Source organism: Haliotis cracherodii, unplaced genomic scaffold (genome assembly GCF_022045235.1).
Source record: "Haliotis cracherodii isolate W230 unplaced genomic scaffold, xgHalCrac1.p SCAF_12, whole genome shotgun sequence".
NCBI classification, from domain to species: Eukaryota; Metazoa; Mollusca; class Gastropoda; order Lepetellida; family Haliotidae; genus Haliotis; species Haliotis cracherodii.
In genome coordinates this window covers 34,285,775-34,298,970 of record NW_027266267.1, presented here as the reverse complement: position 1 = coordinate 34,298,970, position 13,196 = coordinate 34,285,775, and the positions used below count along the sequence as shown (strand labels likewise).

At 42.6% G+C, this 13,196-nt stretch overlaps 1 protein-coding gene across 1 annotated transcript in view; it reads left to right on the top strand.

Annotated features, from left to right (window-relative positions):
* The window catches only part of LOC139458374 (uncharacterized), a 124,003-nt gene that overhangs the window by 79,975 nt on the left and 30,832 nt on the right, over positions 1-13,196 (top strand). The window contains exons 63-76 of the mRNA XM_071239782.1: positions 12-254; positions 796-1,001; positions 2,171-2,337; positions 2,771-2,921; positions 3,877-4,033; positions 4,679-4,783; positions 5,447-5,621; positions 6,116-6,182; positions 6,617-6,784; positions 7,591-7,705; positions 9,074-9,199; positions 9,984-10,203; positions 11,009-11,139; positions 11,881-12,082. Coding sequence (XP_071095883.1) covers positions 12-254; positions 796-1,001; positions 2,171-2,337; positions 2,771-2,921; positions 3,877-4,033; positions 4,679-4,783; positions 5,447-5,621; positions 6,116-6,182; positions 6,617-6,784; positions 7,591-7,705; positions 9,074-9,199; positions 9,984-10,203; positions 11,009-11,139; positions 11,881-12,082 — 2,233 coding nt within the window. The remainder of the gene's footprint in view (positions 1-11; positions 255-795; positions 1,002-2,170; positions 2,338-2,770; positions 2,922-3,876; positions 4,034-4,678; positions 4,784-5,446; positions 5,622-6,115; positions 6,183-6,616; positions 6,785-7,590; positions 7,706-9,073; positions 9,200-9,983; positions 10,204-11,008; positions 11,140-11,880; positions 12,083-13,196) is intronic.

The window sequence follows — 13,196 nt, the reverse complement described above, 5'->3', positions numbered from 1 at the left end:
TTTTCATTCAGACGGTCATAGAGCAGGTATGCCGCCTCGCGCGGACCATCGCCTCCCCACATGAAGGAGCCAACACAGTGCTGGTGTCGGAGGGCTGCCCAGGCCGGTGTACCATCATTGTGAAGCTGGCAGCCAACTTGTGCAACTATACAATCTACCAGATCAACCCCAGCCCTCTGTCTGGGGCCTCGGAGTACAAGATGGAGCAATTCAAGGCGGACCTGGTCCACGGCTACACCAGGGCTGGAGCCAAGGTAATTCACGGGGAGAATATTAGGCACTCGCCAAAACTTCTAAAAAAAGCTTCACTTTGGGATTTCTTACCACAAGAAACTGACATTCCATGATAGAAAACAAACTCTGTTAATAGTTTCTCCCAGTGTGAAGGAAGTGAATGTTGCCTATTTATCATTGATGCACATGTTATGATTGGGTTGAGAGACATGTACCAATCAATTGATATATCACTAGCCCGGTTAAGGCTAAAAAAATAATAGTCTTGGAGTATGGGCGTATGCTGATCAGAGTGTCTGATTAACGAGACTGATTAATGAGTGATTTCGGTAATTCATTGCAAATTAGGTGTGTCAGAGTCGGAGTGGGAGACTGTTGGATTAACAGGTCTAAATAGCACTGATTTAATTGGTTCCGATCATTAGTGTCGGATAAATCCGATTGTCATTTTAACGAGTGTCGGATTAACGAAACTTGACTGTATTGCTAAATGCAGCATAAAACAACCTACCCACTCACCCACTCAAACTCACTCCTGACTCAATCAACTTTCTCCCCCAGGGAGAGAACATTCTCCTGTTGCTCCATGAGGAGGAACTGCTGGATGAAGACTTCATTGTGTTCCTCATAGAGTTCATTGTGTCTGGCTCCATCACACACCTCTTCTCATATGAGGAACAGACCACCATCATCAACTCCATCAGGACTGAGGTGACCCAGGCAGGACTTACATACACCAGAGACGTGGCCTGGAACTTCTTCCTCAGGTAATACACACAGATATCCACATAGCATTTTAGGCATTTTGAATGTATAATGTTTGAAGAAAGTAGGTGGAGGGTTCGAAATTCCTTTTACTTTATTGCTGATGGCATGGTTAAAATCATAGTGGCATGGCTAAATCATAATGGCACTGTTAAAATCATAATGGCACCATTAAAATCATAATGGCATGGATAAAATCGTAATGGCATGATTAAAATCATAATGGCACTGTTAAAATCATAATGGCTTGGATAAAATCGTTTTGGCACTGTTAAAATCATAATGGCATGGCTAAATCATAATGGCACCATTTAAATCATTATGGCACTGTTAAAATCATAATGGCACTGTTAAAATCATAATGGCTCGGTTAAAATCATAATGGCATGGATAAAATTGTAATGGCATGATTAAAATCATAATGGCACTGTTAAAATCATAATGGCTTGGATAAAATCGTTTTGGCACTGTTAAAATCATAATGGCATGGCTAAATCATAATGGCACCATTTAAATCATTATGGCACTGTTAAAATCATAATGGCACGGATAAAAGCATAATGGCATGGTTAAAATCATAATGGCACTGTTAAAATCATAATGGCACGGATTAAAGCATAATGGCATGGTTAAAATCATAATGGCACTGTTAAAATCATAATGGCACGGATAAAATCATAATGGCATGGTTAAAATCATAAAGGCTTGGATAAAATGATGGCATGGTTACAAAAGTTCCAATTGCCAAGCCCATAACTGGAAAATGTGGCTATTATACACATTGAAAATGATTATATGAACACACTTAATGCTCAGTATGACTCTCAAATACAGTTGGGTATTCAGAAGGGGTCAAACTTTCAAACTTAAAACATATTATCTTGCCTTGGTGAAATGACATGTGATGAAAGTTATTCTTCTAGATGGCTCACTTTATTTCTAAAGGGCGGGACAGTGGAGTTGACTAATGGTTAAAGTATTGACTCATCACGCCGAAGACACGGCTTCGATTCCCCACATGGGTACAATGTGTGAAGACCATTTTCCTGTGTTCTGCCATGATATTGCTCAGTAACTCAATTCTAACTGGTACACCTAAACATCTTTATTTGTTTCCCAGTGAGTTTCTAGTTTGTAATGATATAAAGGACTTGTATTATGTGTGTGACAGGACTGTGAGGAACAACTTCCGTGTGTGCCTGATTGCTGGCCGCGGTGGGCAGAAATTCCAGCACCGGTGTCGCGAGTACCCAGCGTTCACCAAGAACATGAACCTCATCTGGTTCCCTCACTGGAGCAAGTCCCAGCTAGTGCAACACGCCTTCTATCACCTAGCAGGTTGGTTTTGCCAAACTGATTCAATAATATTTGCTTTCTGTTGCTAAATTGAAAGTAGAGATTCATAAGTAAAACCAGAAAATAAAGTTACCTGGTTTAATCAAATATGCCAGACCCGTGAAGATCCGGGGTGGAACAGGTCTTCAGCAACCCATTCTTGCCGTAAGAGGCAACTATGCTTGTCGTCAGAGGTGACTAACGGGATCAGTGGTCAGGCTCGCTGACTTGGTTTGAAGCATGTCATCGATCTCAATTGTGTGGATCGATGCTCATGATATCAATCACTGGATTGTCTGGTCCAGACTCGATTATTTACAGAATGCCGTCATATAGCTGGAATATTGCTGAGTGCAGCCTTAAACAACAAACCAACCAACCAACAACAAAATATGCCAGTTTTTTTGCTGGTAAGCAGCCAAATTTGTATGTGTAGGTGTTGCGTGGATGTCGGATGTCCAGCGTGAGAACATCGCCCACATGCTGGCTTCCATGCATCTGGTGCTGCGGCAGCAGGACGGACAGGAGCGGGACTCAGGGGAGTACTCACACATCACCAACACTTCGTATGAAAAGTTTGTGGAGAGGTATGTCACAGGATACATTGCAGAGTTAGAACTTGACACTAGCCTGCTAGCCTGAGGCTAGTAAAAAAATCATGTGGGCTAGTACATATTTTTCAATTTCCCCATTTCGGAACACTACATGGGCATTTTATGTTTACCCAGGCTAATAAAGCTTTTAAGTTTAGTTCTAACCCTGCATTGTGTAGTTTCAAACATTTTTAGCGTCCAAGCCTTTCTGTGTGCAAGCATTATTGAACAAAGCACCCTCCACAGTGGATATTTCTTTCATGAATTAGTTTTGTACTAGAAAAATGTGTGTGACATTTTCCTTACCAACACTGAAGAGGTTGTGTTGTATAGGGTCCAGTCTACAGATATGTACTCAAGGTAACTTTTACTTTACTCCAGCACTGGATTCATGAATCTAGCTTGGAAGTTTATACCTTGGCCACCAATGAAGCAGCGGCTTGCATGAATATACTGTTGTTCTCGTAACTCCAGATTCTGACATACGTTGTTTATTTGTATATTATGACCACTTAATCTGTTCTTAACACTGTCAGAACCTCGCTACACTTTGATTTGAAGACAAAAGCAAACAGAAACCATTTAATCATTGATAGTTTACAGCTGCTACCAGATTCTTCCTGTATTGATTCCTGCTGAGGTCCTATTGAACTGAGTTAACCCGAGTGTGATAGGTCAGACCCATAGGAGCAGGGTTGGGGGGTTGGGGGTACTTTTTCCCACCAAATTCTTTTATCAACAAACTTTTACAAGTGGAATTTTCCTCAATCCCATCAACCCACCCACCGACCTCAAAAGCTATGAGAGTGTATGTTTCAGCCCCCCATTCTAAGAAATACTCCTATGGGCCTGTAGGTTGTGGGTATAATGCATGTGCACGCAGATTTGGGGCCATTTTGTGTAAAGATACAGACTCTAGACTACCGCCATTGCACATGATGTGCTGCAGGTTCATCTCGCTGACATGCAGCCGACACAGTGATGTGAATGAGGTGCAGATGGCCGTGACCAAGACGCTGCAGCAGATCCGGCGGGAGAATGAAGTGGCCATCAAGTTGAAGAAGCAGCTGGAACATGAGATGGTGGTGCTCACTGAACGCAAGGCTGTGAGTTGACACAGGGGTTGAGAAAGCAGATTAACCATTGAAACAATAGTGTCCACTGTTTGAAAATAAGTGGGGTGTATGGGTCCTTGTGGTTTGCTGTTATGGTATTTGTTGGTAAGGACAGCCTGTATTTAACTATTATCAGTAGGGCTGGGTCAGAGATGTCTTGATTTACATGCTTAATTTCAAATACTGTGTGATAATGCTTGAGTTGGCTTCAACGCTGCTTTTATCATGGCAGAGACAGTCTAACTGGTGTCATAGTATATCTCTCAATCAATGCCATCTGCTGTGGCATCATAAGAAGACTTGTACAAAGTGTTATCAAATTTATTGATTTTGGAGATGATTCAAGAATTCCTCCTTGTCAGTGATTTTGCTATTTTTGCTGAAGAATTTCAGAATTTGTTCATTTCTCTGTTCAGTTAATAATATCTGTGTGTACAAAATAATATCTGTTGACAGATAACAAAGACATTTCAATAGGACATTAGGCTTTCTTGGATCATTTTTATTTATTTTTTCAGTCTATTTCATTTCAAGAAATATGTTGCGAAGATGAACCATTGGATTGACAAAACTGAGTATTTTCCAGGTTTTGAAAAGATCATTTTCAACAAAAAAACTGTTCACATCTGTTTCCAGGGCACCATAAAGATCTTGTCCCAGATCGGGCAGGACACGGCCATTACAGAGCAGCAGATCAAGGTGGTGAAGAACCAGCTGGAGAAGATCCACAAGCTGAAGAAAGTGAGTACCGGAAAGACAGCGACATACCAGATAAACATTATGTTTTCACATTTGCCAAAAACTTAATAATTTATGCCTGGATATTTCACTTAGAACCTCCATGTGAACCTGAAGTTTCAAATGTTATAACATGAGGGTATCAAATAATTAATCTCATCCTCCAAAGAGGCAAAAGAAATGTGATTATTAAAAACCTGTTACGGTTGTTACAGCTTGCATTGCTATACCTGACAACATTATTAGACCAGCTGCGTCGTGTTGTGGGTATAGTGTCCACCCAGAGGGCAACAGGTCAAAGGTTCCATCTCCATCCACGTCATACCAAAAGACGTTGAAAGATGCCTGGTGTTCGGCATTAAAGGGATAAAACAAGAACTGTTCTTCAATACCTTGCTTTGGTTGGAACATTGCTTATGAGCACAGACTGTTCTTTGATACCATGCTTTGGTTGAAACATTGCTTATGAGCACAGACTGTTCTTTGATACCGTGCTTTGGTTGAAACATTGCTTATGAGCACAGACTGTTCTTTGATACTGTGCTTTGGTTGAAACATTGCTTTTCAAAACAAACTGTTCTTCATTAGTGTGCTTTTGTTTTACAATGATTTAGTTTAAATGATGCACTCCTCCCATGTAGATGTGTTTTTGTGCCTGTGTTTCAGCTGCTGCCCGAGTACCAAGTGGCCCATGAGAGAGCTGTATACAAGGCTATAGCAATAGTTGCTGACACCAAGAAGGTAGTGCAGAACATGAACATTGAAAAGCTGGCGGAACTCCGAGCCATGTCCAAACCCATCATCGACATTGAGGACCTCATGGCTACCATCATCATGATCTGTAAGTACTGGTCACCAGCTTGTTACTAGTTTGTCACCAGCTTGTCACCAGCTTGTTACCAGCTTGTCACCAGCTTGTTAACAGCATGTCACCAGCTTGATACCAACTTGATACAATCTTGTCACCAGCTTGTTACCAGCTTGTCACCAGTTTGTCACCAGCTAGTTAACAGCATGTCACCAGCATGTCACCAGCTTGTCACCAGCTTGTCACCAGTTTGTCACCAGCTTGTTACCAGCTTGTCACCAGGTTATCTTACACTAGTCATACAGGCTGACAATAGTACTTGAATTTTGAAGAGCTTTTGTACTGAATGTTATTACTACTCTAATTTCTTTTGAGTATGTTATTATTATTTGTGAAGAATGTGCAGTTACACTCATAGGATGGTTCCTGATAATTTCTACAGTCAGAAACAAAAGTTACTTGAAAAATTAAAAGTGTACTTGATAAAATGGTGCAGTCTGTTGTACAATTCCCCTTTGTGTGTACAGTGAAGTCCCCATCGGCTGACTTGACCTGGCAGAAAGGAGCAAAGAGGCAGATGGCCAACTTAGAGAGGTAGGTCCCAGCACCTACAGGTAGTGCCAGGAGCCAGCAGCATCAGGCCTCAATAGATAGACACTCTTCAATGCAGGTTCAATGTTAACATAAACCCACTAGTCTGAGATTAGTAAACTTGTCGACTACACTCCCCCCCCCCCCCCCCCTCCCCCAAATGGTGAAACAACCATACAATTACAATTTATGCTTTTGTAGCTGCGCATGGATTTATCCCCTATTATTACCTTGTCAACTTGTTAACAGGGTCGACATACTTGGTCATGTGGACTTCGATCTTTAAAGTTTGGATCAGAGTTTGGCCCTTGCCTTTTTTTTTAAAAAACAAGGTATTTGAAGACAATGATGTATTAAGTATGTCTCCTTTATTGCTGTGGTTATGTTATAAAATAATTGTAATGTACAAACATTGACTGGTGTTCTTCTGGTGACAGGTTCATTGAGGAGTTGATGTCATTTGATGACACCCAGCTGCCAGAGGCGACGCTGTGTCTTGTGGAGCCCTATCTGAAGAAAGCATCATTTGACCCTGACAACCTGGAGAGGAAGGCAGCCAACTCAGCCTGTGGATCTCTCTGTAAATGGGTTCGTGGAGTTGTCAAGTAAGTCTGCTATTGTAAGATGGCCACTATCATAAGAGAGCTACTGTCATAAGAGAGACACTATCATCAGAGATCCGTGTCATGAGAGAGATACTATTACAAGAGAGACACTATTATAAGGGAGCCTCTGTAATTGGAAGGCTACTACCATAACTGTGTCAAAGTCATAAGAGAGCCACCATCATAAGAGAGACATTATCATGAGAGAGCAACTATCATAAGAAACCTACTTTCATAAGAGAGCCAAAGTCATAAGAAACCTACCTTCATAAGAGAGCCAAAGTCATAAGAAAACTACCTTCATAAGAGAGCCACTCTCATAAGGGAGCCAATATCATAAGAAACCTACTTTCATAAGAGAGGTACTGGCATAAGAGAACCACTATCATAAGAGATACATTATCATAAGAAACCTACTTTCATAAGAGAGCCACTGTCATAAGAGAGCCACTGTCATAAGAGATACATTATCATGAGAGAGCCACTGTCATAAGAGAGCCACTGTCATAAGAGAGACATTATCATGAGAGAGCCATTGTCATAAGAGAGACATTATCATGAGAGAGCCAATGTGATGACTTGGCATTACATCACTGCCCCAGACAAACTCCAGAATGCAGCTTGCCTTTTGGATTTACGTAACTGTTTCAAAGGTATTTGGCAAACACATAAAAATCGCTATTTAATATACCGAGTATTAAAAATGATATTGTGAAACATAGTGTGGAAATAGTGTGTGAACAAGATACCTGAAAGCTGAGCGATGTTACTGACATGTTTATATGTTGTGTGTATCTTGACTCCAGATATCACCGCATGATGCTGTCCAAGGTGAAGCCGCTCCATGCTAAGGTTGATGAGACGACACAGGCTGTGGACAGTGCCGAACACAAGATGAATACACTGGAGAGTAAGAGAAAGGTGGGTCCTGTTCATCAAGCTGGTTCAAATAAATATTGTGTTTCTCATGAGACACCTGTCCCTGACACGGTGCCCTCCCTGATGCTGTATATCATGAAATTAGATGCGAGTGTCGACCCCTGACCTAAAATGTGTCATGAAATTACCGTATTCGACGTAATAAGTGCCCATTGCGATATTTGCTAATATATTGGCTAGTGAACAATGCCAATTAGCACCCTTCCGATTTATCAAAGTACACAAGCCTTATTTATTTGTGTATAATGCAGACTTATGAGTTATATGCACCCTTAATTACTGGCAATTAAATTCTGGAAAAATATATCTGTCGTGTATAATATGCACAGACTTTTCACTTCAGGCTGTCAGCATAAACCACAAAATTTATGATCTTTCAACTCTTTCACCAAAATTATATTCTAATAAGAGCCCCCCATTTTTTAATTTTGAGAACGCCCTGGGAGCTTATTATGTCGAATACAGTAATGCAAGTAGCCCTGCCTTCGTCAATGAGGGGCGGTCGGGTAGCCCAGTGGTTAAAGCGTTAGCTCGTCATGCCGAAGACTCAGGTTCGATTCCCGACATGGGTACAATGTGTGAAGCCCATTTCTGGTGTCCCCTGCCGTGATATTGCTGGAATATTGCTAAAAGCGGCGTAAAACCATACTCACTCACTCACTTGTCAATGACAAAGATTTATCGTTCCAAGTGTTTTGCGCAAGTTAGTGCAATCCTTTGAATGGAAATAAGCAGAGTGTTTATTCACGACTGCTGTTACTGTACTTTGAGCAGTTTTTTGCTTGTAAATTTAAGATTATTTGATAAGGTTACCAAGAAGAAAGATGCTGTCGCACACGGTCAATCACTGGATTGTCCGGTCCAGATTCTTATTTACAGGATGCTGTCATAGAGCTTGAATGTCTTAAAACTTGGAATGAACTCATTTGAATCTTGAAAAGCTAAGTCCTTTCAGTTGCATCACTTCATATAGACATAGCGATTCGCTGTGCAGAGTTGCGTCCCTTGGGTACACCAGAAACCTATGATTGTGGGTTTGAATCCCAGTTCGCCCCGATTATGTTTCTAGGTTTGTCAGCACCATACCTGTGCTCGTTGGTTTCACCGAAGTGGTAAACGTCTGACACCTGCATCACTTCGGGCTTTCCTCCCACATTAAGCTGACATGCCGCGATATAACTGGAATACTGTTAAAAGTGGTGTTAAACCCAACTCACTCACTCACTCAGTCATATAGACATAGACTCCATCATCAGAGAGCACCGATACACAACAAGTTAAACTTAGACATCTGCAGACTCTTTCATCATCTGTATACAATATCCTTACAACTGATATGTGATGCTGCAGGCTCTAGAGATTCGTCTGGCAGATCTGGCGCGAGGGTTTGAGGAGGCCACCATTGACAAGAATGAGCAGGAGGAGAAGACGGTGAAGATGAAGAAGATGCTGGACACAGCTGCACAGCTCAGGAAGGTCAGTGTTCAGTATATATGTCCAAATTTCCTACCCAGGGTCCCGACCCTCTTTTACCTACCCTACCGAAAACTCGCTGTAGGTTTTCAAGAGTGGGGTACAATATGTCCAGTTGGACAGGGTTTTACCAGCTCCCTAGCAAAAACTATTAAGATACACATACGAGACAATCTGGTCATGCGTACACTGAAGTTGACTGAAGCTTTATCTTCACAAGTCAGAAGGAATGAGTGCATAGTCAGAAAGAAAAGTGACATTAGCGACTTGTAGGGGAACCTTGGAGTTTTATATTGTCATTAAACTATATATCATATGACTAACTACAAGATCATGTAGTCCTTTGGGTACCTGGGCCCTACTCAGGACCCACCCACACAAAGTTACCCGTCCCAGCCCTTTAGTATGCACGCAACTTTTCTTTTTCAATCACTGACCCATGAAGATCCTGGGTAGAATAGGTCTTCAGCAACCCATGCTTGTTGTAAAAGGCAACTAAGTTTGTTGTAAGAGGCGACTGATGGGATCAGGTGGTCAGGCTCGCTGATTTGATTGATGCATGTCATGGTATCCCAATTGTGTAGATCAATACTCTTGATGTCAATCACTGGATTGTCTGGTCCAGCCTCAATTATGTACAGAACGCCGTCATACAGCTGAAGTATAGCTGAGTGCAGCATTAAACAACAACCAACAAATTTCCAATCTTTTGCCATCACTATTTTACATACATGTGTTATGTATTCAGTTTCCATAGACATTTTATCTGGCTGTCTGTGTTTTATAGATCCTGAAAGGCGAGAGACAGCGAGGTCAGCAGATCTATGACTCACACACGCGCCGCCTGGTGGCCATTCCGGGTGGCTGTGGGATGTCGGCAGCCTTTGCCACGTACCTCGGTCCCTACCACCACAACTTCCGGCGTGTGATGCTGACCGTCCACTGGCCCAACTGTCTGCGGGAGAGGGGTGTCCCTCTTGTCATTGATTCCATTGATGGACTCAGAGGTATGGCCAAGTGATTGGACAAGTGATACATACAAAAATATACATATATTCATTATCTGTAATAAGTAGTGCACATAAATATTCTGTTTTTTTCAAAACTGTACTGAACTTCATAAGACTAATCCAAAATATGATTGTTAGATTATCACACCCCCTTCTAAACCTTCAGCTTCATCTCAAGTGTGACTTGAATATCAGACTCACACGCTTATGACTAATTGCGTGCCAAAATAAATGTGCTGTTTCTTGAAATAAATAAGCTACAGCCCTCCTCCATTTGGGAAATCGAATGATTTATCAGTACTGGGCTGAAAGTGATTATGGTCTCGTATTATGGTCATTGAGAGGATTACAACAGGACCCAATTCTCAGCCTTGATTTGCTTCTATGTGGGTAGTCCCCTGTCTGAAACCAACGGCATAAGGACATTCTTGAATATTTACTGATTTTATCACATTACAGGTCATTCTTCTGTATCATTCTTCTTCTATTTCATTATTATGTTTGAAAATAATCTAAAATACATACAGTCATTCATTATGAAACCCTGTTCAATAAATCTTCATTGTGACTCCCAAAATGTTTTTATCTAATGACTACCCATATTCAATCTGCTGCCATTGATGCCTAAAACCCACGTTCGGGCTACCAGACTCAAGGATTTATCATAGATTGATTCTTGAACTGTTAGAGTGTGTATCAGTGCTTTGCAGCCCTGGTTTCTCAGGTTGCACGACATAGGTAGAGATTGTATGTACACGACCACCTAGTGCAGGCTGTAGACCTCTTTCACTCTGATCTTCAGGCCGGGTCATAGACTGGTCCATCAACTTCCTGAAGACAGCCTCCGGCGCCAGCTCCATCTACGAGGCCGACTACATGTCCGTCATACAAGGGGAGCAGGACATACCTGACGACATCGACGACAGGGAGAAGGTAGGGTTTGTTTCTGGGGACCTGGCTTGGAATAGGCCCCTCAAGCTCTATTACTTGTTGTAAGAAGGGATTAAACTGGGTCTGGTAGTCAGGCTCTGTGACTTAGTTTACAGGATGTCATCGTACCCCAACAGCTCTGGGCCCTGTTCCTCAAAGCGATATTAGCGCTAAGGTGATCGTAAGTCCCATACTTTAGCACAGGCTTACGATCATCATAGCGCTAAGATCGCTTTGAGGAACGGGGCCCTGGACGTTAATGAGGATAAAATGAAAGAAAAATCACCTCTGTGTTTCCACCATTTGGATCAGTTTCAAAGGAAAACATCATTCATGAATGATTAGGTTCCATGGTACAAATAATGATGAAATTTGATATATATTCTTACCCAAACACCTTACCGAAACACAGAAAAGAATTGCAACATGTATCGTTTCAAAAGCGTATTGTAGTATACCAGTAATACCATGCTGTCCTAGTAGCTAGTTCTTCCATAGGGACACACACTTGTACTAATATGGGGATGTGATTGTTGGGTGTGCTAAGTTGGAGCCAGCAAGAAGCTGGCTGTGTTGGTGTGTCATCTGACTCCTGATTGTGTTGGTCTATTCTCACACTGATTGCATACTTTATTAGGCAGTGTGTTTATTGCAAAAGAAATGGCTGTGTGTATTAATCAGACTACAGATTTGGCTGTTATGAAGAGTTTGCATGAAATGGTTATGTGTGATGTGTGTTGTGAGGAGGGAGAGGAAGATGCAGGAGGGAAGAAGAAGGAAGAAAGAGAACAAGAGGTATCCAAGGCTGAGGAGCTCGGAGAGAGTGGAGAATCCCCCCCTGCCACACCCAAGGCACCAGGGACCCCCAAATCAACAGCAAAACCATCAGACCAGAAAGATGGAACACTGGATGAGAGGCCCAAGACAAGTGGAGAGGCTGACACAGGTACTACCATTTTGCTTTACCCTTGCATTTTGTGCAAATGGAAATTGACTTGTCTCACTTACAAATATGGAAATATGTTTCTTTTCAAATATTTCTTTGTAACAAGAGCAGTGGAAGCAGTCATGGTCTAAAATATGGCTTCTCCGAAGTTTGTTGAAGTCGTCTCTATCTAAATTATGTGGAAAAAACCCATTGGTCCTATTTCTTTGTCAGTGGAAACAAATCCCCTGATTGGGTCCCTGGTTAGAGTGGGTCCCTGGTTAGAGTGGGTCACTGGTTAGAGTGGGTCTCTGGTTAGAGTGGGTCTCTGGTTAGAGTGGGTCTCTGGTTAGAGTGGGTCCTTGGTTAGAGTGGGTCCCTGCTTAGAGGGTCCTTGGTTAGAGTGGGTACCTGGTTAGAGTGTGTATCTGCTTAGAGGGTCCCTGGTTAAAGTGGGTCCCTGGTTAGAGTGGGTCCTTGGTTAGAGTGGGTCCCTGGTTAGAGCGAGTCACTGGTTAGAGTGGGTCCTTGATTAGAGTGGGTCCCTGGTTAGAGTGGGTCTTTTGTTAGAGTGGGTCCCTGGTTAGAGTGGGTCCCTGGTTAGAGTGGGTCTCTGGTTAGAACGTCTCTGGTTAGAGTGGGTCTCTGGTTAGAGTGGGTCTCTGGTTAGAACGTCTCTGGTTAGAGTGGGCCCCAGGGTGGAGTGGATCCCTGGTTAGAGTGGGTACCTGGTTAGAGGGTCCCTGGTTCGAGAGGGTCTCTGGTTAGAAAGTCTCTGGTTAGAGTGGGCCCCAGGGTAGAGTGGATCCCAGGTTAGAGTGGGTAACTGGTTAGAGGGTCCCTGGTTCGAGAGGGTCTCTGGTTAATGGGTCTCTGGTTAGAGTGGGTCTCTGGTTAGAGTGGGTCTCTGGTTAGAGTGGGTCTCTGGTTAGAAAGTCTCTGGTTAGAGTGGGCCCCAGGTTAGAGTGGATCCCTGGTTAGAGTGGGTACCTGGTTAGAGTGGGTACCTGGTTAGAGGGTCCCTGGTTAGAGTGGGTACCTGGTTAGAGTGGGTCCCTGGACAGAGGCTCTCTGGTTAGAGTGGGTCCCTGGTTAAAGTAGATTCCCAGCACTCTGTTGCTTGTCGGTAAATGGT